The 23,773-nt window shown below is 43.1% G+C and overlaps 1 protein-coding gene across 11 annotated transcripts in view; it reads right to left on the reverse strand.

The window, feature by feature from the left end:
- The window catches only part of LMNTD1 (lamin tail domain containing 1), a 334,417-nt gene that overhangs the window by 240,381 nt on the left and 70,263 nt on the right, over positions 1-23,773 (reverse strand). For all 11 annotated transcript variants that reach the window (XM_050968522.1, XM_050968561.1, XM_050968523.1 and 8 more), the window contains one exon: positions 15,703-15,828. In XM_050968522.1, the coding sequence (XP_050824479.1) occupies positions 15,703-15,828 (126 nt within the window). The remainder of the gene's footprint in view (positions 1-15,702; positions 15,829-23,773) is intronic.

Raw genomic sequence — 23,773 nt, forward strand, 5'->3', positions numbered from 1 at the left:
CCCATGGCCTCCTCCAAACACCTTCTTTATCCTCACCACAGGACCTTCCTCCTAGTGTCTGATAATGCTTGATTGTCTGATAATTCCTCAGTCCTCCAGTAGCACACCCTCTCAGTCTCAGCTCCTTGCACCTCTTGCTCCCAGCTCCTCACACGCATTTCCTCTCCTCTAGCTCCTCCCCCCCAACTGGAGTGAGCTCCTTTTTAAACCCAGGTGCCCTGATTAGCCTGCCTTCATTGGCTGCAGGTGTTCTAATCAATGTAGCTATCTCCACTGCCTTCTAGAAAGATCTTAATTGGCCCCAGGTGCTTTGATTAACCTGGAGCAACTGCCATTTGGTTACCATGGTCCTAGGGATTTGTTTAGCCTGGGGCTAACATTCCTGTTCCTCAGTACTTTACTGTAGCCATCTTGGCTTTGCCCCATCACAGGGGTAACTATCTTTCTGAGGCTATGTCTACACTACCACTTTTCTTGGTAAAATTTTTGTCGGTCAGGGGTGTGAAAAACACACCTCTCTGACCGACAAAACTTTCATTGACCAAAGCGCTGGTGTGCACAGCGCTGTGTCTCTGGGCTGACACTGCTTGTTGGGGGTGGTTTAATTATACCAGTGAGAGAGCTCTCTCCCGCTGGCATAGAGCAGCTACACAGGAGACCTTACAGCGGCACAGCTGCAGTGATACAGCTGTGCCACTAGAAGGTGTGCAATGTAAACGTAATGAGCTAAGGAACTGAAGCAACTATTTACCGGAAAAGATCCAAGGGAGGAAAAAAACATATCCTGTATATCTGGTCAGCCTTTTCGAATATTAAGTTTTATTATTATTTTATTTATTTTTATTATATTATTACTGCCTAGAAGCCAAAACTGAGATCAGGCCTACTGCAGTATGCTCTGTACAGTCACATATTAAGAAACAGTCTCCCTTTAGGAGAGCTTCTAGTCTAAGCAGACAAAGAATAGGAGAGGAAATAGAAACACAGAGTAGTTAAGTGATTTATTCAAGGTCAGTGACAGAGCTGGGAATAAAACACACTTCTAATGCTGCCAGACCAGTCCCGTGCCCTCCCCACTAGACCATGCCAATGCCCCTAGAGTTTTAATACTTTTGGTTGAATGATACAACATTTACGCTAAATTTATCTCTGCCGTGTTTATAGGCATTTGCTCATGCATGAAAATAATTTCCTTCTTGGAGAAGGCTGTCATGGCACTGGCTTGCTTTGCTTGCACTGGATGCCCTCATTTCCTCATGTGTTTGATTGTGAAAGCCGGCTGTATCTGTTTACAGGCCATGCAGATGCCAAAAGAGTTCTAATTATAAACTTCATTTTTTTAGGTCTTTCAAGGAAGCCTGTAATTATAAACTGGATATTTAACCTAAAGATAAGTACAGTATGTTTTCAGGCTCTTTAAGACATCGTACCTATTTATAACATCACAGAAGGCCTCTCTTGGATAAACACATCTCAAGGTTCCCCTCCACAGCCTTTAAAAAAAACATATTTATATTGGTTTTAAATGAATAACTAACTCAAGAGATGGAAAGTTCCCTTGAGTAAATATATAGTAGACAGATTTATTTCTTTCAATTACAGAAGGTGCCTGGTGGTATCCACTGTAGTGAAGACTGCAAAGCTTCCCCTCTACTCAACATGAGAAAAGGTGGTGGATCAGGTCCTGTGGGCTTCATCCTGCAGGGTGCTAAGTACTCTGGCCCAATGCAGCAAAACACATAAGCATGTGCGTAGAGCTATGCACATGAGGAGTCCCGCTGATGTCAATGGGATTGTTCATCTGCTTAAATTTAAGCCAGTGTTTAAGTGTTTCTGTGGATCGGGCTAGAGTGCTCAGCTGCTTGCAGGATTGAGCTCTATAAAAGGATTTTTGTAGCTAGCACAATTCTGATTCCATTGTGGCCCTTCTCTTTGAAGTAAAATGTCTCTCAGTGGAAGCACCTCTGTTTCATCAGTGATTTGCCCACAAGGTGAGAGGGAGCTTCACCATTATCGTGTGATGACCAGAATTATCTTAAAAACCATCAGAAAACCACTGTACGAAGATTCTGCAAAAAGAATGTGTCATGGTCTCAAGTATCTTCATTCAGCTAATGGCGCTGTTGTCACTCTCAAAGAGAACTGCTAGCTATGCATAGATGGGGTCCCACTGGGTCCTCTTGTTGGAATCCCCCTGGGTGAAGCAAAGTAGGACTGCAAGAATCAGCTCTGCTATTAGACAGCACTGGAAATCTGAGTGAGAGTGCTATCGTTTTAACGTATTTTATCAGTGTTGGTAACTTGACTGGAACTGCCTGAGTTAGGCTTATAGGTCCTCAAATATGTTTCCCCCTTGCTACTGGTTTCTCCATAAGAGAAGAGAACATGGGCTGTTTCATAGTGAATGATTCCACGCTCAAAAAGGAGGTCAGATAAACATTATTGTCATTAGAGGTGGCTGAGATGATTTCTTTTCTACAAAAATGTCAAATTTTTAAAACTGAAAACTTTAAATTTGTTGGTCTTAGCCACCAAAACCTAAGAAATTCTCTTTTTCTCTATGAAAAGCAAAATATGTTAATCGAAAAGCAAAACATTTTAATGACAAATTTCATTTTGACAAACCCCTATTTTTTAAACAAAAAAAAAAGTTTCATTTTAAAAAAATTCCACCAGCTCTAATAATCATGCTTTTTGACATTTCCTAAAACTTGCTTTATTAGACTATATAAGGACGGGGGGAGCGAGGGGAAGCCAGCAGCACTGGGTAGCTGCAATAGCTGTCAGAAATAGTCTGGATGTCAACATATGGCCAAACAAGAGGTTCACCAGGGAGCAGTCATTCATTCCGAGAATAAAGCTCTCCAACACCCAGCAGCAACACAGAGGGTCCCTGCAACATCAATCAGGAAGTGGAAGAGTGAGAAATACAAGATTTCATCTTGTAACAAAAGAGAAGGGTAGAGAAGCACAGATGAAATTACAGGCTCCTTGGTCTATTAATACCTCTGCTCAAAAAGATAGATGAAAACTCATGTTTTATCTGTACTTTATTGGCTCACTTAAGGCTCAACAATGTCAGGCTGACACAGATATTTCATTGCCCAGCCTCCCTCAGAAAAGAAAAGATGCTGATATCCTGCATAAAGGGCAGCTTGTAACTGCACCATTCCAGAAGCAGAACCAGGAACAAACTGACTCAGAGCAACAAATTATCATGGTACTTCAGTTCCTTCAAGGATATTTCTAATTGTTTCTTGATAATTCCAGTATTTTGCCTCAGTAACATTGCTGAACAGCTATTCCTCATCTTTTATTAGCTTCTTATTGAAAGAGCTAGGACCACAAACTCATTCCCTTGCTCCTCTTGCTCTGGGGGGAGGAAAGATGAGGGAGTAACCTGCTACTACCCTTGGTCAACAACAAATTATTTTCAGTCTATGCCAGCTCAGGTTGAGCTGTTCAGTGTAGAGAGTGGGATTCAAGACGACACCCATTCCCTGTCCGCCCACCTGTGGTGCCTTCTCTCACCCTTCGCTGTGACCAGTGACCTAGGTAGTCTGCACAAGTGTGTAAGATGAGACATAAAGAGAGGGAAAAAGCACTATTGTGATCACAATTTTAGCTTTTAATTCTCATCTAAAAAGTAAGGAATTTCTAGTACCTAGGAGAACTTCTATCATTCTCTACATACATTTTATTTATGTCAGTCACCATAGGATTTAAGCAACCGAGTTTTTTTCAGCTTCAACTCTTTCCGCGGTTGGCCAACAGGGTGTTCTGCTCCTCACCCGTAGGAGCTGTAGATACACATGTGTGGAGTGTGTGGGGTGGAGGGGCACCTCTGTTGCACCAATAGCTAAGTCTTTCATTGGCATTCCAAATAACAAGGAGGTTCGTCCTATTTAGTTAAACAGCATGACATTATTCACTGAGAATGCCTTGTCTCTAGCTCTGACAAGTGGTCATCTCAGTACCAACAGCTGCACTGTACCTGCTGATCACAGTATTCTAGGGGTGGTGTAAAATGAGAATTGATAGTAAATCAGTGGCTATTTTATTATGGCTCTTTGTAACTTACTTGAATTAGAAACTGGAGGCTAGGTTTCTTTGGCTACTTTTATGTATTTAGCTGCGGGATAAAAATCCACCAGAAAATTCAATCACAATATTGTTTCTCTGTGATGTGTGCTCTCCTGTTCATTTCTAGCCATGACAGGATTTGTCATCTCACGACACACACTGCCAACTTTCTGAATTTCATTTGTTTTGCCAGCTACTTGTAGTTTTATGTTGCAGGTTTTCTTACTGCTGCAGATGCGTCCAATTGTTCAAGACTAGCTATAAATGATGCTATATTTGGCATGGCAGAAATGGGATGCAGTCTAGTTAAGGTACAAGAGAGCATCTGTTGCTTTGCTATTCAGATCTGTTTTTATTTTTTGCTAAGAATATATAACAATACACCCTGGAAAGGGAGAAAGATGCAGCATCACTGCAAGTGCATTTGATGGGAAGGCCTATGTTGCTGATAAATAACATGAATTCATCAATTACCTCTGGAAAGTTAGTCCATGTAAGGAAAGTATTATTGTATTTCCTACATACTAACAGTTTATATTTGGAAGTCATATTACCTCCAGGAAAGTGTTCACACAGGATAGGGTCAAGAGTTCCCATAGTTGTATCTTGCAACTGCAGGTTCTCTCCTGCCATTTTCCATTGAATGTGAAGTGGTTACAGGTACAAATAAGATGAGCTAAACTGGTGACCATGTTTCATAGAATCATAGGACTGGAAGGGACCTCTAGAGGTCATCAATCCAGTCCCCTGCACTCACGACAGGACTAAGTATTACCTATACCAGGCCTGCACAACATGCGGCCCGCGGAGGCTCACTGTGCGGCCCATGGCAGGGATTCAAAAGGCTCTGAGCTGCCCGCAGCAGCGGGGACCTCAGAGCTCTTTAAATCTCAGCCGCGGCCGGGATTCAAAAGGCTCTGGGCTGCCCGCAGCCACGGGGAGCCCAGAGCCCTTTAAATCCGAGCTGCAGCTGGGATTCAAAAAGCTCTGGGCTGCCCGCAGCGGCAGGGAGCCCAGAGCTCTTTAAATCCCAGCCATGGCCAGGATTCAAAAGGCTCTGAGCTGCCCGCGGCGGGGGGGACCTCAAAGCTCTTTAAATCCCAGCTGTGGCCGGGATTCAAAAGGCTCTGGGCTGCCCGCAGTGGCGGAGACCTCAGAGCTCTTTAAATCTCAGCCGCGGCAGGGATTCAAAACGCTCTGGGCTGCCCGCAGCAGTGGGGAGCCCAGAGCTCTTTAAATCCCAGCTGCGGCCGGGATTCAAAAGGCTCTGGGCTGCCTGCAGCAGTGGGGAGCCCAGAGCTCTTTAAATCCCAGCTGCGGCCGGGATTCAAAAGGCTCTGGGCTGCCTGCAGCAGTGGGGAGCCCAGAGCCCTTTAAATCTCAGCCACCAGGGCCGGCTTTAGGCCAATTCAACCAATTCCCCTGAATCAGCCCGCCCCTAAGAGGGCCCCGCGCCCAAGCCCCAGTACGGTGTACCGGCAAAAGCCAGTGCGCTGTACCGGGGTGGCCCAGCTTCCCCAGGGGGCAATTTAAAAGGCCTGGGGCTCTCAGCAGGGGCTGGAGCCCCAGGCCCTTTAAATTGCCACCAAATCACCACTGCTGGAGCCCTGGGATAGGGCTGTGGGGCTCTGGGGCTATTTAAAAAGTCCGGGGTTCCCGTCGCTTCTACCGCCCCGGCCCTTTAAATAGCCACCGGAGCCCCACCACTTCCCCAGGGTTCCCGTGGCTATTTAAAGGGCTGGGGCAGTAGAAGAAGGGGAGCCCCGGGCCCTTTAAATACCCCCAGAGCCCTGGGTAGTGGGGAGCTCTGAGGGTATTTAAAGGGCCGGGGCTCCAGCTGCCTCTGCCACCCCAGTCCTTTAAATAGCCGCTGAACCCACACCGCTTCCCCAGGGCTCCCTCGGCTATTTACAGGGCTGGGGTGGTAGAAGCAGGGGAGCCCCAGGCTCTTTAAATAGCCCCCAGAGCCCTGGGGTAACGGGGGGGTCTCCAGCTACCTCTGCTGCCCTGGTCCTTTAAATAGCCCCCGGAGCCCCACCACTTCCCCAGGGCTCCCTCGGCTATTTACAGGGCTGGGCGGTAGAAGCAGGGGAGACCCAGGCTCTTTAAATAGCCCCTGAGCCCCAGGCTGCTGCTGCTACCCTGGTGGGGGAGGCAGGAGGAGGGGCACTCACCATACAGGATGGGCTGTACCCCCTGTACCTGCACCAGCTGCCCGCAGCCAACCCCTGCTGCACCCCTGCCCGCACCAGCCCTGCACCTCCTGCCCTGCCTGAACCAGTTCCTGTCTGCAGCGAGCCCTGCACCCACTGCCCGCAGCTAGCCCATCTCCAGCCAGCCCCACCCCCTGCCTTGCCTCCAGCCCTGCACCAGCCCCTGTCTCCAGACAGCTGCTGCTGCACCCCCCTACCTGAAGACAGCCAGTCCCGCACTGCTTTGTCTCCAGCTCTGCCAACCCATGCCGCACCCCCCCATGGCCCTGCCTGAAGCCAGCCAACCCACCCTACACCCCATCTCCAGCCTGCACCACATTCCTTGCCCAGCCTGCAGCCAGACCCTACCTCCAGCCAGCCCCATGCCCACTGGTGCCCTGCAGTTCCCAGGGAAGTAACCCTGCACACCTGCTTCAATGAGGTGGGCAGGGAGCAGCACACCCTCAGGGAGTGGGACCCACACATGTGCACCCCAGCACACCCTCAGGGAGTGGCGGAGCTCATTTCTAGTTCAGACCCATCTTTTTAAAAAAGAACTTTAGGTAGGGTTAACATACATCTGTATTTTCCCAGACATGTCAGGCTTTTTGGTTCTTAAATCGCCATCCGGGAGGAAAATACGGACTTATGGTAACCCTATTGGTACAAAAAATACATACTGTGGCAGAACTTTTTATAGGGAACTGGTTGCTAAGAAATGAAAGGCTTTTTTTTTTCAGTCATCCCTGTCGGGGCCCTGCCGAAAATGTTCTAATTGGGCCCCGCACTTCCTAAAGCCGGCCCTGCCAGCCGCGGAAGGGATTCAAAGGCTCTGGGCTGCCCACAGCTGTGGGGAGCCCAGAGCCCTTTAAATCTCAGCTGCCGCCAGGATTCAAAGGGCTCTGGGCTCCCCACGGCTGCGGGGAGCCCTGAGCCCTTTAAAACTCAGCCGCGGCCAGGAATCAAAGGGCTCTGGGCTGCCCGCAGTGCAGGGAGCCCAGAGCCCTTTTAATCCCAGCTGTGGCCAGGATTCAAAGGGCTCTGGGCTGCCCACAGAGATTCCCGGCCGCGGCTGAGATTTAAAGGGCTCAGGGCTCCCTGCCACCACGGGCAGCCCAAAGCCCTTTGAATCCCAGTGGCGGCTCCAGCATATGGGCTGGGGCTGGGATTTAAAGAGCTCAGGCTCCCCTCAGCAGCAGGAGCTCTGGGCCCTTTAAATCCCTGCCCCAGCCCTGCAAAGCTCCGGGTTCCCCCAGCTGCCAGAGCCCCGGGCCCTTTAATTTGACCCTGAGGGCTCCTAGCCACCTCTTCAGCTGGGAGCCCCTGGCTGATTTAAAATCAAGTATCACCTCCCCACCCCAAACCTTCCTTTTTGGCCCACAGCTGTTTTGGTGGGGCGGTGCTGGGGAAGGAGGGTTGGTTTCTGCAGGGCTGGGCGGTGCTGGGGCGGGGGGTGTTTCCGCAGGGCCAGGCAGTTTCAGCCCTCAGCTGTTTTCTTTGGAGTAATGTGGCCCTCGCTGCTTTATGAGTTGTGCAGGCCTGATCTATACCATCCCTGACAGGTGTTTGTCCAACCTGCTCTTAAAAATCCGCAATGATGGAGATTCCACAACCTCCCTAGGCAATTTATTCCAGTGCTTAACCACCCTGACAGCTAGGAAGCTTTTCCTAATGTCCAACTTAAACCTCCCTTGCTGCAATTTAAGCCCATTGCTTCTTGTCCTATCCTCAGAGGTTAAGAACAATTTTTTTCCCTCCTTCTCGTAACAACCCTTTATGTACTTGAAAATTGTTATCGTGTCCCCTCTCAGTCTTCTCTTTTCCAGACTAAACAAACCCAGTTTTTTCAATCTTCCCTCATAGGTCATGTTTTCTAAACCTTTAGTCATTTTTGTTCCTCTTCTCTGGACTTTCTCCAATTTGTCCACATCTTTCCTGAAATGTGGCACCAGAACTGAACACAATACTCCAGTTGAGGCCTAATCAGTGTGGAGTAGAGCAGAAGAATTACTTCTTGTGTCTTGCTTACAACACTCCTGCTAATGATGTTTACTTTTTTTTGCAATAGTGTTACACTGTTGACTCATATTTAGCTTGTTGTCCACTATGACCCCCAGATCCCTTTCCACAGTACTCCTTCCTCAGAAGTCATTTCCCATTTTGATTGTATGCAACTGATTGTTCCTAAGTGGAGTACTTTGCATTTGTCCTTAGTGAATTTCACCCTATTTATTTCAGAACATTTCTCCAGTTTGTCCTGATCATCTTGAATTATAATCCTATCCTCCAAAGCACTTGCAACCACTCCCAGTTTAGTATCGTCCACAAACTTTATAAGTGTACTATCTATGCCATTATCTAAGTCATTGATGAAGATATTCAACAGAACTAGACCCAGAATTGATCCCTGCGGGACCCCACTCATTATGCTCTTCCAGCTTGACTGTGAACCACTGATAACTACTCTCTGGGAACGGTTTTCCAACCAGTTTTGGATGCACCTTATAGTAGCTCCTTCTAGGTTGCATTTTCCTAGTTTGTTTATGAGAAGGTCATGCAAGACAGTATCAAAAGCTTTACTAAAGTCAAGATACACCATGTCTACTGCTTCCCCCCATTCACAAGGCTTGTTACCCTGTCAAAGAAAGCTATCAGGTTGGTTTGACATGATTTGTTCTTGACAAATCTATGCTGATTGTTACTTACCACTTTGTATTCGGCTATTTTATAGCCCTTTTGGTAAAAACAAGTTAATGTGCAAAGGCTATCTTCATGAAAGACTTTGGTATAAAAAGAAGTAGCATTAAAAATAACTAATGCCCCAATCCTGCCTCATGCTGGCAGACCCTTGCATTTGCATGGAGTTCCACAGCCTTCAGCAGGGCACCTCAATGGCTTAACAAGCAGGAGTCCACCTGCATGAAGCAGTTTGTAGGACTGATGCCTAAAAGGGTGAGCTCAAAGTTTTAATGGTTATTTAGATCTTCAGTTTTCTCTCTCTCTCCTGAGGAAATGGCTGGTTTTCCTAATGTATAAGGGAAGTTTCTGGACAAGGGGATACAGATGTAAAGCAATAAAATATTATATATATATATACACACACACAAATCATATCTATATCAGTATATGTGATTGATAGATAAGCAGGGCCGGCTCCAGACCCCAGCATGCCAAGCGCGTGCTTGGGGCGGCATGACGCAGAGGGCACTCTGCCGGTTGCCGGGAGGGCGGCAGGGGGCTCCGGTGGACCTCCTGCAGGCGTCCCTGCGGAGGGTCCACCAGTCCCACGGCTCCGGTGGACCTCCCGCAGGGACGTCTTCAGGAGGTCCACCGGAGCTGCGGGACCGGCGAGCGGCAGAGTGCCCCCCCCGTGGCGTGCCGCCATTCTTGGGGCGGCGAAATGGCTAGAGCCGGCCCTGTAGATAAGATGGATAAAAATGGAATGGAAAGGAAAGACAGATATAATATTGAATAAATACTGAATGTTTGGTTTGAACTTTCGCTTTATCTTTATGTATCCATGGCTGGCTGTTTGTTTAACTGATATATGTAGCTACATGCAATGGTAGCATTTTCTAAATACAGTGTTTATACATATTAGTACAAGTCATGTCAATGTCATGTTAATGCAATGAAGAAATGTAAAAGGTAAGAATCTTACAAGAACAGTTAACAACGTAAGGACTTTTCAACTTTAAATGAGAAATCACAAATCTAAGAGTTTGAACCTTAAAATCTATCAACTACACCCAGAAAAGTTTTGAATACCAGAATTTTTTTTTAAACTTAATACTAGGGATGGGCAAGCCAGCTCAGATATGATGGGAACCAGTCCAAACTCAAAATCAGACCTGAATCCAAACTGATTAGCAAGTTTAAAAAAAAAAAAAAAAGAAAATTATTCTTTCCCCCATTTAATTTGCACATGCCTCTGCACTTCCTTGTTCTGGACAGTAAGAGTAATAAGATACCAACATAAAGATTGGTCATATATTTCCTGGTTTCTAGCAAGTAAAAAATGCCACTAGAAATCTTGCATGAGGGTCAGACTGACAGATTTCCTGCCCAATCCCTACACAAGGGGTGGAACTCTCCCTCCCACTAAAAACTTCTCCCCAGCTATTATTTCAATACATAAATTAAGTTGTACAGAGCATGCACAACCTTAAAAAGCTTTAGGCTGTTATTAGGAATGTACATTTTCTGCCTTTACCATATCTTCTACAAAGGCAACACTTACTGACTTGAGGTTATCCATTCTGATGAGCCAACGATTTCTCTCTACACGAATCAAGGTCTACAGGAGTTTATTGCCTTTGAAATGTCTACTTTTAATTTGAAAGTGCAACCTGTATCAAGTATCTGATCTTACTGTGACATCACATTCACTGTGATATCAGAGCATAGCAACAAATTTCTCCACAAAAGATACTGCTACACTACATTACACACTGTATTAACATGGCAGCTTGAAACTTTTCTCCACAGGAGACAGAAGAATATTGTCTAAATATATTTGATCATTTCACATTGAAATTGATAAATACATTTTCTTCTGTAGTTGTTATTTTGCTTTTTGCAATCCTTTTGTATATATTGGTTTGTAAATTAAAAAATGAAAAAATTATTTCTGCCAAAAAAAAATTTTCTTCAACAAATAATAAAAAAGAATCAATGTAGGTTTTGATACATGTACATTAAAATGAAAAATATACTTCATGGTTCTCTCATATTTCCAATGTAAAAATAAATAAATAAAACACAAAACAAAAAACATTTCCACAATCTGAAGCACAAGGTTAGACTGTCTTCTCAACCACAAACCAAAAAGTAGCAAAAAACATGCAGAGAATTTAGCCTTTGACAGTGTCAAGGCAAACCCCATTTTTACTTATTAAGGATCCAACCCTAGTCATCCAAAGATCACTTGTACCTGCTATAACCTTTCACTATCCTCTGCTCACCTGGAGTATACTCAGAACATCCACTGAATTAAAACACTAGGATCACACAACCACTCCTTAGTCACCACAAATCATATGCTCCACAATAATCTCCTTTGATTTAGTTTACATGCACTCTAGGTTAGCCTTTATCCACAACCTTTAACCCTTTGGGGTATCTCTTGTCCAGTTTTCTTTCCTTAAATTGTGTCACCTAACTGCTGCAATGGACCCAAGTGTGTGACAGATTGATGCTCTTCAAAGGGCCTGATCCAAACCCCAAAGTCAAAAAAAACACTCTTACTGACTTCAGTGGCCTTGGGATCACATCCAAAATGACAATTATGTGCTTTTCCCCTCCTTTAATCCTCTGGGATCATAAAGGGAAGGGAATTTGCATGGCACAGAATTGGGTTTCTTATCACTCTTTTATTCTGGCACGTCTAAAAGAAGAGTACTGGAAGGAAAAAAGCTGGGAATACTATTCCTTCAAGTACACAGGGACATTCCCATTGAATGGTATAGTCTCTCTTGCCCTGAGTGTCTGAGTGTAAGAGATCTTAGGAATGTTACTTAGCTTTCCTCTCTCATGAATTGGCTTCTAAATATTTTCTTAATATGCTGTGGTTAACAGAATAGCTCAACAGCAGTAGGACTGTTGCAGAGAACCGATATACATATGAAATGTGGATCTACCACTTCAAGATGCAGTAGTAACAGGAACATGCCCTGCGATCATCTTCCATTCTTCTACACTTCAGCTAACTTAACCTCAAAGAAGCTGAAAAGGAAGGACAAGCCGTGTAGATCTACACAATAGATCAAGAGAACTCCAGTTACTGCAGTAACCTTCCTTTCTTCATTATTAAATTGCCTGTGCAGATCCCCAGTTCTAACAGACTGGTAAACTGTAGACAACACCCAGAATAAATGGTGAGTGCTTCCTACAGAAAGTGAAGGAGTGAGTGTCCTTCTGATTTAAACATCTGATGGCTCCTGAATCAAAAAAGCAGTGTGGTCAGGCTGCAAGAGACAATTCTAATAGGATAAAAGGTTTTCTGACAATAAAAACAGCTGGTGCTGTCCTTATCTGAAAGGATGCACACACAAGATTGCTACCCATCTCACAATTTTTTAATATCCTTTCCCTTCACTGGACACTATTCACAGAAAAGCAATGGAAATAAGGTCTTTGTCCAGTTGCTTTGCAATGGTCTCCGCATCTGCCTTTGATTAGGAAATCTAGCTGTCTAAAAAGATGCTATTCCCTTTGGATAGCCGCCTCTGATTGCTTTTGACTGTTGCTAGGAACTTTGGAAGTGCATGTGCATTCCACAATGACACACTAGAAAGCATTTCAGAGTATAGTGAAGGACTGAAGAGCAAGCTATCTGAAATAGTTAAGTATTTTATCAGTAGCTTTCAAGTACAGTACCAGACGTCTCATTTCTGAGCTATGCAGTAAGCACAGGGACCTCAAGCTTGATGGGCATCCAATATATGATTTTTAATGGAGTCTGAGTGTAAACCGGAGACAGAACAGCTGACACCCTTACTATAAGACTATTCTTGGAAACAAAGCAATACATAAATCTCAGTGAGATGGATTTTGCAGGCTTGATATTTATAGTGAGAATAGTTAGTTGGGGAGGAGGGAGTTGTTGGTTTGTACCCACCATGTAAAATAGCTTTATTACAGAGGAAGTTTTTAAAAGCACAGATGTATTAAGCTTCTGAGAACTCTCTAGCAGTCTTTTTGTCATTTTAAATTGGACTGTATTGGTTTGCCAGATGTACATTAATGCTAAAATGAATGGACAATAAATGTTTAAAAATTAGCTTCTATCTCTCTGCTCTATCCTAAAAAAACCCAATACAAATAAGAATACAACATTAGTTTTGGAACGGAGGCCCTAAATTATACTTCATTCAGCAATTGGGAAAAACAGTTCAGTTCAACTGAAATAATACCTTGCATTTATATAAGTGCCTTCTGATCAAACAAAAAAATTAAGTCGTCAGCAATGTAACACGTTTATCTAGACTAGGATACACAGTGTATTTTTAAAACATGCTCGTTAATATGTTTTAACTACCATGTTTTTCCAATACTCATTTTATGCTTATCTAGACACAACTTACAAATTAGATATTATCACTATTTTACTGACAGAGAAACGGAGATGCACTGTTTTGTCTATTGTCACACAGGAAGTGTATGGGAAAGGTAGGAACAGAAGCCAGATCTCTAGTTACTGACTAAGTCCATTAGCACAGTGTTGAGCATTAGTGACAAGCTCATTATGACATGGAGGGACTATACTTGATTGTGTGGAGCCAGATTTTCCCAAGACAACAGTACCCACATCTTCCACTGTGACATTTAAGCTAGATCTTCAAACAAGCTCTATTGGGTGCTAAGCTGTCTCAAAAATCTGGCTACTTATTTTGGCTGGCTATACATTATAAATGGATACATGACACAACTAAAAAACAAAACGTTTTAAGATTTTGAATATGTTATATATACACATAGCTCTGTAACAGTATGGAAGTTTCTAGGACCCTGCACAGAAATGGAAGACTCTTTTGCAAAGTCGTCTTGTCAGGTGTTAGAACTATCCATAGATATGCAGAGCTCTTTGATGTCCTATGAGCTGGTCCTATTTACTACAACCCAGGTGTAAAAGAAAATGTGAGTGCCTCTAGCAGGTGGAGGGGACTAGAGCAAAGACAAAGAGATCTTGGAGGAGAAAAAGCCTACATGGAATAGCCAAGCTCAAGAGACAGCTTACTTTGAGGTTTATGTTACATTGTTATTTGAGTTAATAAAAATGAACTCCAGGATGGAAGTAATTTTGGATCACATCCAATGTGTGTCTCTGTCTGTGTTTTGAGCAGAATGGTAACTCTATCTGCTTATAAGCACCTTGTATCTAAAAAGGTCCTAAAATGCTTCATACACTTCATAGACAGGATTAACTTCACCCACCACTATAATACAGCCATAGCTGAGGCAAAATGTAGCAGTTGTTTAACAACACTAAATACAACTGAGGAAGAATACAGTATCTAATTAAAACTGTAGAATAAATGTAGGTAGGTGGAGTGTAATGGCTTTCATCACAACTGGCTCAGGACACTGGGATTAATATCCAGGAGCGGTGCCAGCTTTTTTGGTGCCCTAGGTGGCGGAAGGTCCTGCCCCTGAAATACCGACCCCAACAGAGGCAGAGGAAGGTCTCGCCCCTGAAATACAGACGATGACCGGGATGGCCGACGATCCAGCTGCCGCGGTCACCGCCCCCCAAATGTTAGTGCCCTAGTTCGCCTAATGGATTGCGCCGGCCCTGTTAATATCCAAAGTCTTGTACAAACAGTAACATAGTTAAAGACCACAAGGGATCAGGACTTCAGTTTTCCATCTCATCCAAAAGACACTTTCTCCAACAGTTCAATGTTCCATACTATCCCACTACAGCTTGGAGTGAATACTGACTCAGGGATAAATTCATTCCTCCACCAACACTGAACTCAGAGTGGGGACTGAGAGGATGAGGGCTTGTGATGCTGACAGTTATGGTTATAGAGGACAGCTGTCCAAACCACAGCCCTTCACAACTGGCTCTAACTGATATCTCCATAGAAAGGCCAAAGACTGAATAGGGGACAGAGACAAAATTATACTCTCATCCTCCAGCTCAGGATTAAGGTTCATTGGCAGCATGGCTAAACTTTGCAACTCCTCTGCCTATTTTGTTACCATTGTGAGGACAAAGAAAGGAATTGATTCTCAAGGCACCTTTACAGTGCAGTCAATTCAGTAAAAATATTCAAATCTGTTGGCGAATGTTGCTACATAACAGAATACAAACAAGCTTGAAAAATCTTCTAATTTGTTTTAGGGGGCTGGAGTGTCATTATTATTAGGAACAAAGAGCAATTCATGAGAATTTAGCAACACTGTTTGCATAGATTTATAGTCTAACAAACAATTTTTTCATTATTATGTCAAATCTACCAGAACGTAATTTGGTGAATCAGTATTCCACAGAGGTGGAATGTGTTTTATTGTTTACAGTAATAAAAGCAATTTTTTTCCCTAGCTATGTGAAGCCAAATATTTACACACTATTCTACTTTAAAAAAGAAAATTAAAATTGTATCAGTCCTTATTTTACAAAAAAAATCAGTCTCCCCTTTTGGATTATTTGATAATTCAGCAATCAAAGAAATTTATGAACAAATTGCAGTTGAATGCTTTCCAAAAACACGTATGACTGAGAATGCTAAGATATCTTTTCAGAATGCATTCAAATAAATAGTATTATGATGTTAGCCACACAGTAAAATGATACTCAGTGCTGCGCAGAAGAAAACATGTCCATACAAAGCCACAGAGATAGAACAACTGAGCAGTGGTTTAACTCACTTCCAGTTTTCAAAAATCCATAGCACCTCTATTATATTTATATTGATCTCACCTTCTTCTGTAATGCCATAACTTCAACTGTCAGCATATCAACTCGCTGGTTCAGGTGCTGGTTCTCCTCTTGCATTTTCCCTAGCATGACTCGATCAGTGTGTAACCTCATTTGTAACTCCAGAAACTGAAAAAGAACACAGGGACTTGTTAGACAAAGCAACTTACATGATTATTAAAACAGGAATCAAATGTCAAAGTCGATTAGGCAATGAATCACACTGCGATCAGCAAAATTTCTTATACACTGCATGATGGAAGATTTGAAGTTGTCCCAGTTTCTCTTGCTCCCCCCAATAAAAGTACTTTATATTAATATTAATCTAAAGACTCATTAAAAAGTAAGTCTGGAAACTATCTAAGGAGCAAGCTAGATACACTTCAGTTTGTTTTAATCTACTTTTACATTGCACTGCATTTTACCAGAAATTCATTCTTTCAGCAACTTAATTAACTTCATAAATCTTATAATTGCATGCATAAGCCACGGGATTTTTATTCATATATTTGTTTATCCTTTACTGCTTTTTTTTTAATGTGTTTTCCCATAAACATGGGATTTGGGCATCTTGGTGAGCTACACAATTATTAATGCAACATACTAGGTATGAATTATTATAGGTTTTTTTCATGTTCTCCCATGCACAAAGAGCAACCATGTACTCCAGTCTCAATTACTTAGATTAAGAAAATCAACAGAAGAAATAAGTGTAAAGTCTCCCTGCGACAGTGCAGTGTGTGTGAGACGCTTTGTAACAACAGCCTGGGTGAACGGAAAGACCAGACAACCTCTCACAGCAGCAAGGCTCCTTAGAAATTTAAAGGTGCAGTACACAAAAAAGGATGTAAGTTACAGAAGCAACATGCACCCCAGGCTTCCACTTTCAACTTACAGTATTTTTATCTTGAATGAGAACTATCTTGGTTGTGTTTGGCGTAATAGTTATGAGTCCAAAGGTGTTATAGAATATGACCAGCGTTTTTTAGGATAAAATTCACCTACCCAAGCAGGAAAGTTCTCTACTATAAAGTGCATTAAATTGGTCTGAGCCAGTTTACAATGGTTTTCACAGAACTCCACCCATAAAATTCTGTGTTAATTTACAGGCAATACATCATTTAAACAAAATACCACTCAGTGGTGCCGGAATCTGAAGGCAGGACACTTGCATAGCAACTTCTGAGAGCTGGATTTTACAAACTGATCTTTTCACAAATGCCAGATATACTGCAACCATCCACAGAGAGATAGCCATCTCAAACCCAGTCTCATGGGGCTCAGATATAGCCTGAAAGCAGGAAGCCAAAGCTCTGCCAGGGCAGATATGAGTACCAGTCTGGCTGCCCTATCCATGGAGCAGTTTTTGCATCAGCCTTAGATGAGGGGAGTGCTCAGATACTCTTCTGATTGAAGGGTAAACATTGAAGAACACAGCAACCTTGAGGAAAAGTGGTTTATGGGAGGGAAAAAATGCTGGTCCAGGAGGAAGCTCTCACCCTTTTAAACATTGTGAATGTTGACTTACATGTCACATGATTAACATTTATTCTTTAGCTCCTGAAAGGCCAATTAAAAAAACCCAATGCTATAGCCAATTGGTCACAATCAGGGGTCCACCCCATATAATCACCTATGGGATTTCCTGGACTGTCACTGAGGAGAAGTGATAGGGTGGTAGGGTCTTAATTTAATTGGAGTAAATGAACCCAGAGAGTTAAAGGTGTTAACACAACCCAGTCATTGTGCCAACACTAAACAGTCAAACATGTTTTGCGGTTTTGAGTGCCAAGACCTCAGCCTGCTTAGTTCCATAGCAAATACACTAGAAAATGAATGTCAAAGTTTGGGAGTTTATTGATCAGGATATGCAAGCAAAAAAAAAAAATCAGAACAGGATAAAATATTTTGGAATTGAAATTTAGTGATTATGCAAAGCAAAAACAAAAAAAACGTATCCAAGTCCCTTTCTCAGAGAGCAGTTGATGGTTAGAGTCTCTTATTTTGTCAGGCAATCCTTCCGGGTAGAGAAGACAGAGTAGGTCTCTTGTTCAATTCTGAGTTGTGAATGATAGTCACTGCGATGGTTCTTGTGATACGCACCACTGAGAGTCATCTTGCTACCCCTGCCCCCAGTGTGAGGGAGTCTGGCTTGTGCTTAGCTGCACATCAGCTCCCCAACCATTCTGTTACGACTCAAGCATCTCCTTCGGGCTATGTCAGCCCTTACTTTGCCTTGCTTTTTAACAATAGGTCCCTCTGAAGCATTCCCTTGTGCTATCCTGTCTTTGTAATGACTGGAGGGGTGTTAACAAGGTGTCACTTTGAATGGTCAACTACTCGTGCTAAACAATGTGTTCCACCAGGTATTTAGCTGTGACACTAATTTCCCAGAAGAGCTCTGTGTAAGCTTGAAAGCTTGTCCCTCTAACCAACAGAAGTTGGTCTAAAAGAAGATATTACCTCATCCACTTTGTCTCTCTAAGATCCTGGGACTGACATGGCTACAACTACACTACATAGGACTCAGGATCAGCACTTTTGCATGATTCAACTGAGGATCAGCACTTTACTTACTGTCATCGCACTGAGATATATTTATGGTAAAAGCAAGAATAAGTTTATCATCAAAGATTCAAGTGATTGTGAGTAAGGATATCAGCAACAAATAGTTACATGTAAAACAAAAATCATAATATGACTTCTAGATGCTAAACATAACTAACAGATTAATCTCCTGTCCAAAATCCTCTGGAGCATTTTCAACCAAGGCTAGTTGTGATCCCTTTCTCACGAAAGTAAACTCATTGTCTGTTTACTTCCTAGGTTCAGGATGAGAGGGTATCTCCTTTGCCTCCTACATATGCCCCAAATTTCACTGTCTGTACTTAGAGCTAGGATTAACCTCTGAGGTTTGTTTTCCCCACATGCTGCTTCCCTGTTGAGTTCACATCTCCTCCTTAACACCAGACTTCAATGGACATCCATATTATCTTAATTTTTACATCCTGACAGAGAGATGCATTTATTTCCTCCTGTCTGGAGGAAAATCTGTCTTTCACCTCTGCTGGTGACTAATACCTTGATGCAGGTTATAAGAAGATATTTTCAGTATATATACACAACTCCTTACACAGTATCTGTACATACATTGCATAATTATATTAATAACCAGTGTGACACCAGCTTTCATTTGCGACCTCACATGACATTCTTTGGTGAACCAGAATGTACATGCAAGAATCAGGAGATAACCGTACCCCTCCGTACACTCTTGTGAATAGGCATTAAAAGGTTCTTGGGCTACAGGTCACTTTTCCAGATTTTGACAAAACAGACTAAAGGGAAAAACAGATGGGATAGTAAAGGTGGGGAAAATATGGCTTTTTGTTGATGTTCTTGGGCAGCTCATCAGACACAGACAGATGCTTTGGCAGGTAAACCACAAAACCTGCTATTCAGGCTCACTTTTCCAGTCTGGACATCATTTGGCTGGTCTGGTCAGGACCCTGTGGCTTTACTGGTCTCTCTGAGGCTGAGCAAAGCTAGCTGGGGCAACTCATCCCATCACGCTGGTGCTGTGTGGCTACTCTCAGGATTTGGAGAAAAGATGAAAGAGATAGAGAGACAGCAGCGGGGGGACAAACATGAGGGAAGGGAAGACAGAGCAGGGTGACACATGATGGCCCCATGCTGAGGTCTTGCTGGGACAGCGGTGATGGCCAGGCATGTTGAGGTCTGGGTGTCATCAGATCCAATGGTCCTCACGGCTCATGAACAAAGGACAGAGTCCCTGGAACAAGAAGAAGGCAGCCTTTCCCCCACCTCCAGAAATCCCCTAGTCAGTCTGTTCTCCCTCCAAGTCTCCTTTTTTAAGGAACCCCAAAAGGGCTGATGGGCAGAATAGCCCATCTTCTTGTTATTCTTCTCCCCACCTAGACCTAATTTCTGACACACCAATTCTGGTACATTGACTTCTGGTCCCACACGCCTCTTGTTTTCCATGCATGATATCAACACAGTCCTTGAGTTTTATCAGTAGGCATCTTGTGTGGACTAACCTGGTCTTTTTTCTCCCTTTTGTACCTTTTCCAGGCAACATTTGTTATAGGCGATTGGTACATTTTATGAACTTTTATCTACTTTCCTACAGTTGAGCCCACAACTGGGGTAGGCCTGCCAGGCCCCAATTATTAGACGAGTAGGCACAAATTTCAGCTGCTTGAAAAGTGCCAACATCTAATCCTTGGAAGGTGAGGGGAGCCATATAGGAGTTTGTTTTCCAAATCAGGTCAGTTGTGATGAGTGTGCAGTGAACTGGGTGTTCTCAGATCAGTTCCTATTAGACAGGTGTCTGCATCACATTGACAACCTCAGCACAGAAGACAAGGAATAAATAGTCAGGGGGAATGAACTATCCATCAGGATCCCTAAAGGCCAGGTTTGAGGCACTGTAGCAGATTGTCGACTCACTGGTGTGGCACCTCCTGCTGGTCATGCAGGAATTAGCTCAATTCCAGCCTCAGAGCACCACCTGCTAGCTGGTGTCTCGGCTGCCTCAGGCCCCATGTCCCTCCCAGGGCCCCTTTCCTTGGGGTTCTACCTCCAGCAATACCCGCACACTCTGGGTCTCCCTTCCTGGGGAACCCCCTCCCCCGATGCCCACTTTGCCTCAGTGGCTACTGCCAGTCATCATCAAGTCACCTTTGTGGCAGACTGCAGTCTGTAATGGCTACTCATCACTGGCAAGGGGGTTGGACCAGCTGTCTCTACTTATGCCTGGGCTGCACCTCTGCAGCCCCAGTACCTCCCTAGGCCTTTAATAAGTCTCAGCCTGGGGAGTTGCCAGGCTGGAGCTCCCCAGCACCTCTTGCCCTTCCCCAGCATTGCTCTGCTTGAGGTACCCTGTGCTCCCAGGCAGCTAGGTCCTTCTCACTCCAGCCCTGGAGTGAGCCTCTGACCCAGCTCCTCCTGCACAGCCTTCTTATCAGGGCCAGCTGGGCCCTGATTGAGCTGGCCACAGCTGTGGTCAGCTACTCAGTCAGCTTCCCTCAGCTGTTCTCACTCCTCTTATCTCAGGAGCAGGGTAACTGCCTGGCTACAGGCACACTAGCACTGTGCTCTTCTCTTCTAACTATGCTTTGAAACTGAGGGGACTTCAATCCAAGGACCTGTTCTTCCAACTTCGCCAGCAATATATTTATATATGTGTAAATTTTTTTATTATTATTATTTTAAAGAAAAATCACACATAGTCATGTTTACCTAACAACAGTAGTTAAGACAAGCAGACTAATTCCATACATTTTAAATCCATTATGGCAGGGGTCCCCAACGCGACGCCAGTGGGGGCATCTTAATGCACCCGTGTCCTGGCCCCCGGGAGAACACCCGCCGAAATGCTGCAGAATTTCAGCAGCATTTCGGCGGGTACGCCTCTCGATGACGTCACTTGTCGATGGCAAGCGGAATCATCGAGAGGCGTCGCCACCGAAATTCGATGGCATTTCGGCAGGTGCTCCACCTCCGCAGTGGTCCTTCCTCTGGCACCCGCCAGAAGAAAAGGTTGGGGACCACTGCATTATGGATATTCCCATATATAAATAATTGAAAAGCTCTCATCTTTACTGGAATTAACAGAAAACATGCAACACACTCCATTTTTAGATACAAATTCTATGCACTAAGGAATACGCTTTACCACACTTGTACTAAGCCCATGTTTTAAAATGTGAGTGTGGAGAACTGCAGCATCTTCCTGCCAATATGTAGTTTGATGATAAATTGTGATTTTTATTTAATGAAAGTATATAATTATCTGTAATTAAGAAGTGGATGATGTGAATGTGATTTTTGGCCTTCTTTATCCCTTTGGATCCTTTGATTAAAGGCATTAAAAAAGTGCAAGGTATTATTATTCAAAGCCACATCCAAAAATGTATTACAATGCTAACAATTAAAGCATGAGGACAAACAGCTACAGCAGAGTTTCTTCTGTACTAAAATAAACTCAAAGGTTTTAATTTATTAAAGCTTTCCCCAGTCACAAATCCTGGTCTAATTTAAGGTCCAGACTGTCTAAAAGAAGTTATGTAGTAAAGTTTATGGACAGAAGTGTGTTATTTTATTGACGGTTGAAAAGTTGTCTATCAGCCTTTGTAATTATATTCTCTCAATTTTATTGCAGCTTTGGGGGGGATATTGCCCAATTATAGATTTTATATATATATATACACATAATGCTGTTTACAAACGGTTTATCCACTGAGAGACTCATTTATTTTATCAGACAGAAGATGCAGAGGGGCATTAATGTTAAGATTATGTAATTTGCAATATTATGGTTCCAATCATACCATAACCCATTATATGGCTATGTTAACTTTGGATCTTTTGCCTGATGCAAGTGCATTATGTGTAGGGAATTTAACTAGATAATATGGTTAAAATCTATGGTTAAAACTGCATGGTAAACTACAACACTAGGGTTTTATTTTCACAGTTCATTGACTTGTTACGTGACCCTCTTTATTTATTTGTAAATCAAATGAAATAATACTTCCCAAACTCAAGCAGAGGTGTTGTGTAAATTAATACAATAATATCTGTATAAAGCAGGGGTAGGCAACCTGTGGCACACAAGCTGATTTTAAGAGGCACTCACACTGCCTGGGTCCTGGCCACCGGTCCAGGGGTCTCTGTGTTTTAATTTAATTTTAAATGAAGCTTCTTAAACATTTTAAAAACCTTATTTACTTTACATACAACAACAGTTTAGTTACACATTATAGACTTATAGAAAGAGGCCTTCTAAAAACGTTAAAATGTATTACTGGCACATGAAACCTTAAATTAGAGTGAGTAAATGAAAACTTGGCACACCACTTCTGAAAGGTTGCTGACCTGTGGTATAAAGTATCTTTGGAACTCTAAATGAAAGTGAAAGTATTTCCAAATCTAAATGGGTTTCAAGCCTGCGGTGAAAGGACTTTTTAAGCAGTTTAGCTTTGATAGTTAGGTGTTTCATTGTAAATCCTGTAACCTTCTTTAAAAACAGATATTGGCCCTGATATTTTGGTCTAGCCAAGGAGTGTTCAGCACAAGTCCAAAGGAGTAGGGGAAAGGTGGTTTTACGCCCTTTTTGTGCCTTCTTGTTCCTGGTAGCCAGTCACAAATCAGCTCAGTCCCCATTACGAGAGCAATCTAAAGACTGCTCTAATCTAATGAACAGACTACAGATGCCATTATGGATCAGTTATAAAAGAAAGGGCCTAGACACCCCACCTTTTTCCTGCTGTGCCCAATGACAGCCAGAAAAAAGCAGGTGGCGGTAAGAGCCACTACAGTAGCTGTACACCACTAAAGATCTAACTATTTAGGAGGAATTCTCCAATAGTCACTTCATCCGGCTTTAAGGCTGTTTTGTGCCACCAGAGCACTGCAAAGAATCTCTAATGACCTGGAAATGTTTAACTGCAAGGAACAGTGGAAAGCAGACAAATGCTCTCTTCCCTTGGCAATACTCTCTCACAGTCTCTGTTCCTCTCAAATGGAGCAATGCTTTCAACACTCTCGTCAGTTACTTCCTGAAATGCTCTTGAACATGTTCATCAGTATTTGAAATAAGCATAAGAAGGGAGAAATATTATAGTCCCATTATAGGTGTGTCATAAACAGATAGCTAAGGGTTAATGTCTCTTTCACCTGAAGCACCTGACCGGAGGACCAATCAGGAAACCAGATTTTTTCAACTCTGGGTGGAGGGAAGTTTGTGTCTGAGTCTTTGTTTTCTGTCTGGCTGCTTTCTCTGAGCTTTGGAAAAGTAGTTTCTACTTTCTAGTCTTCTGTTTCTAAGTGTAAGGACAAAGAGATCAGATAGTAAGTTATATGGTTTCTTTTCTTTGGTATTTGCATGAATATAAGTGCTGGAGTGCTTTGATTTGTATTCTTTTTAAATAAGGCTGTTTATTCAACATTCTTTTAAGCAATTGACCCTGTATTTTATCACCTTAATACAGAGAGACCATTTGTATGTATTTTTCCTTTCTTTTTTATATAAAGCTTTCTTTTAAGA

The sequence above is a fragment of the Gopherus flavomarginatus genome, chromosome 1 (genome assembly GCF_025201925.1).
Source record: "Gopherus flavomarginatus isolate rGopFla2 chromosome 1, rGopFla2.mat.asm, whole genome shotgun sequence".
In the NCBI taxonomy this organism is placed as follows: Eukaryota; Metazoa; Chordata; order Testudines; family Testudinidae; genus Gopherus; species Gopherus flavomarginatus.